This window comes from Cephus cinctus, unplaced genomic scaffold (genome assembly GCF_000341935.2).
Source record: "Cephus cinctus unplaced genomic scaffold, Ccin1 Ccin1_scaffold0013, whole genome shotgun sequence".
Taxonomy (NCBI): domain Eukaryota; kingdom Metazoa; phylum Arthropoda; class Insecta; order Hymenoptera; family Cephidae; genus Cephus; species Cephus cinctus.
In genome coordinates this window covers 121,373-125,459 of record NW_014332762.1, presented here as the reverse complement: position 1 = coordinate 125,459, position 4,087 = coordinate 121,373, and the positions used below count along the sequence as shown (strand labels likewise).

General features: G+C 33.8%; 1 protein-coding gene across 47 annotated transcripts in view; it reads left to right on the top strand.

The window, feature by feature from the left end:
- The window catches only part of LOC107263341 (sodium channel protein para), a 55,881-nt gene that overhangs the window by 23,958 nt on the left and 27,836 nt on the right, over positions 1 to 4,087 (top strand). For 42 of the 47 annotated variants that reach the window (XM_025080343.1, XM_025080423.1, XM_025080429.1 and 39 more), the window contains 2 exons: positions 1,812 to 1,940; positions 3,771 to 3,862. In XM_025080343.1, the coding sequence (XP_024936111.1) occupies positions 1,812 to 1,940; positions 3,771 to 3,862 (221 nt within the window). The remainder of the gene's footprint in view (positions 1 to 1,811; positions 1,941 to 3,770; positions 3,863 to 4,087) is intronic. The other 5 variants (XM_025080447.1, XM_025080364.1, XM_025080354.1 and 2 more) reach the window with 1 other exon arrangement.

Below are 4,087 nucleotides of genomic sequence, written 5' to 3'. Positions count from 1 at the left end.
GGATTTTTTTTTTTTTTTTTTAGTTCGAGGTCCTTAACACTACGTGTATACCTATATGTATATTTTGACGTCGATACGAAGGAGGCTTTATCAGTTCATTGAGTCGCGCGTGAAATTTTCTTTCTTGTCGTTTTATGCGATTTTCGAGAAAATTGTACACGGGCTGGTTATGCAATGTAAATTTAGTGCTGCACGATGGCACAGCAAAATTTTAAAACTTTTCAAGTTCCGTAATCAACTCGTCGATCTTTAGATGATAATTAATAATTAAATTAGCGGAGATTTGTTTCTTGTTTATCAAAATGCTTCTTTTTTTTTGGGATTTCATTAATCCGATCAATATCGTGAAGATTTTCTTTTTTATCTGTGGGTTATGCTTTTATTGACCTTTTTTTTTTGGGTTGGTACTATCGTGGATGTGTTCTTGATTTACTCGAATCTCCGAATTTTTGGAAACAAATCTCCGACGTAATCGATACCTGTGAATGCCTAGCGACCCAGAGAATTTCTGCAAAATTAATCAGAAAAAGTTTAAAAAAAGCAAAGGTAACAGCACACATTTTGACGTGATTCCTTGTAACACTCGCTGATAACCGACGAGCATCGCTTTTACTATTATCGTTACCGAGATTATTCTTCACTTTGTAGTTTTATAATTTCGTACGAGACTCCATTGTCACTGTTGAGTTATCATTGACGATAGTGGAAACAGAGAGTTACGACGAGCCTATCGTAGTTTAAAATATCGCGCTGAAATGTTGTATAATTCCTAGGGATATTTGAAACTTGATTGTAGGCATAAAAAATCGTATATTTAATTTTCGATGATTCTCGATGTGCATTTCTTTTACGTCCAATTGAAAACTGTATGGATTTTTGTTTTTAAACGTTAAACAACATTTCGGCGAACGCGCACACCAGGCGCGCCAAGGCGAGGACATTTTTATTCCCTAGAAATTTAGTTACTTATCCACACCAGTCTCCCAGATAAAAATCCACTGATACCTAGGGATGCAGTGACACCAAAATTATTAGTTACGTCAGTCTCATTAAAATCATCATCCTTATGTCATACGTTTATAGATACGTCACAAGTACGAAAATGCCAGATACTTATAATCCGCTGTAATACTTAAGCTTAGAATTTCCAAGTAACGTGATATAAAACACACACCCTTTACGTGTCCATAGCCAGATATTACATTAAATATCACTAGAGCATTGATAACTGAGTTACGTTCTGTTGGTAAGTTTGTATTTAATCTGTCTAGCAATAGCAGTAGAGGAGTCTAGTAAATTTTAGCGCGTCGCTATCCAAGAAATTGCAAAAAAAAAAATTTTTTTTAATTTCCCCGAGATCAAAAGCACTTTGTCGCTCACGATTCTTTTTTTTTTTTTTCGATTAAAAATTTTCGAAAATCTTCAAAACAAGCACTTTCTTCGATAGGACCGTCGTATTTATGTACACGCGTACCACCAATAAGAATTCTGTGTAGTTGTGACCCGATAGTTTTTATCCCCATTAGAGCAAGTGAATTTTGAGAGAAAAAAAAGTTATTGAAAAAAACCAAAAAAAAAAGAGTTATGGAAAAAACCGACAAAATTGGAATAACAAAGAACTGTACAAACAACGTGAATTCCGAAACGTGATTGAAGAAAAATTCTTTTTCGTACATTTAGATATCGAACGACATGCATAACGCACCCGCTAACAAGACAATCTAGATTCTACATAGGGTTTGATAAACACGGTACCCTAATCACCAAAGGATTCGCATCTTAAAGCTGAGTGGTTGTATTTGTGGTTTCAGAGTGATATTTACGGGCATCTACACATTTGAGTCCGCCGTTAAGGTGATGGCGAGGGGTTTCATTCTGCAGCCTTTTACCTATCTTAGAGATGCATGGAATTGGCTCGACTTCGTAGTTATAGCTTTAGCGTGAGTAGTTAAAACATATTCATTTCTTTATTAAAAAAAAAAAAAAAAAAAAAAAAATTGTCAAGGGAGCAAAAGTCAAATGTCAAAAGAAGAATCTACGTTATACGCGTGAAGACTGACTGGATGACTGAATGTGAAGTGCATATGCGGTAATGCGAATGCGTGGGCGAGCAACTGTGTGAAACTACCCTAAGCCTATTCGAAGGGGTTGTTTCAGCGACACTCACAAAAGTATTTTTCATTTAAATCTGTTTTTTCCTCTTCATTTTCATTAAATACATCAGACACGTATTGACTGATGGGGGGATGAATTTTTTTTCACTTTTTTTTTGTGATTCTCTAAAAAAATTGTCTTTTCTGTTTTTTAATGTTGGTAGTAGATTTTCTTTCCTAATTTTTGTAAACATTCTCTCTCACACACGCCTAAGCAACACATTACAGATTTACACGTACATACACGATTTTACACGTATATAAATATATATATATTGTTATATCATTAGTCTAAAGTTGCTAATTAGTGTCGAATTAGATTTCTAGGGATTTTATCTTATTTTTGACACTAGAACCTTCGACGGATACGTTTAGTACGCTATCATAATAATCGTAGTACTGGAGTAACTGTTGAGACCCTAGGTACCTTATACATTGACATCTCTCTGTATTCATATATATATATATATATATATATATATATATATCGATCATTTATGAGATTAGCCGTGATTAGTTTAAGCATAGAAAAATTCATTAATCTCACTAGTCGAGAACTTACCCTTTCTCCCGATCACAGACGATTCAATTATTAAAGACTAAAGGAAAAGAAAAAAAAAAGTCAACCAATCGATCCAAGTCTGTTGTCCGACAAAAAATAGTAATTAAAAGAAATAATTGAAACCCAAAAAAATTTAATTATCAAAAAACATCATTATCATCGTAATTCATAATTAGCATTAGCACACGACATTGCCTCGATTAATTATTGATTATTGTTCCGTAGTTATTAGTTGGATATATGTATATATATATATATATACTTATATTTAATTGTTGACTATAATTATAAAATGTACAAGCTGCCTCGTATCGTTGAGATATTCTTCGAAGTGCATGCATAATCAGAAAAAAAGTATTCGAAAAAAATGTTATAGTAAATTCTCGCCCTTCGACAAAAACCGGTAAAACGCTATGGTAACGCGTGAAATTGAAATGTTCGAAAAGAAAAAGAAAAAAAAATGAAAAACCTGAAAATTTTGTTATTCCCACCCCCTTAATCCCTGAAATTCGTAATTATCAAAAATTACGAATGATACCGCGCAGCCTGTACACTCGTATCGTTCTATTGCGTAATTCGACCAATACGATATACAGAGAGAAATATATATCTATATATACGATTGATATATACTAAATCATCAGGACACACGCTCAGAATCATACACGGTATATTCACGTATGATTATACCATATACACAGTACACGATATAACATACGCAAACATTATTTCGTGCATGCGTTATAATATTGATATACATAAATATATAGGTAACACTGTATACAGAAACGCAAAAAAAGAAGTCACTGATAACGTTACACGTATATCAAATTTTTTGACGTGACCCTGTCCATGCCTAATACAAATAATGAAGATAAAAAAAGAGGAGCGGTAGCCACCTAGGATTAATTGGTAGTCTAGTTACTTTTTTTTTTTCTTTAACAATCTTTTTTTTATTTTTTTTATTTTAAACCGTCACTTGACGCGTGCTCGTAAATTTGTTACTTGACGATCCGTAATCGCTGTAATGTGTGTGATGTTCGGGTGTATTGCAGTTATGTGACGATGGGCATAGATCTAGGCAACCTTGCCGCTCTCAGGACATTTCGAGTCCTCCGAGCCTTGAAGACTGTCGCTATTGTACCAGGTATGCTTAGAAATTAGTGATTAGATTATTGGTAGTGTGTCTCTCTTTGTACGTGCATAGTTTATTATATATATATATTATATATATATATATTTTTTTTTTGATAGAAATAAGTAGTGAGACAGAGAGAGAGGGTGATATACGTATATTTAATATATTGGGCTCGAATGAGTTCACGAACCTCTTCTTATCCGGTTGGCTGTATCCGGCAATCATGGCTTGCCA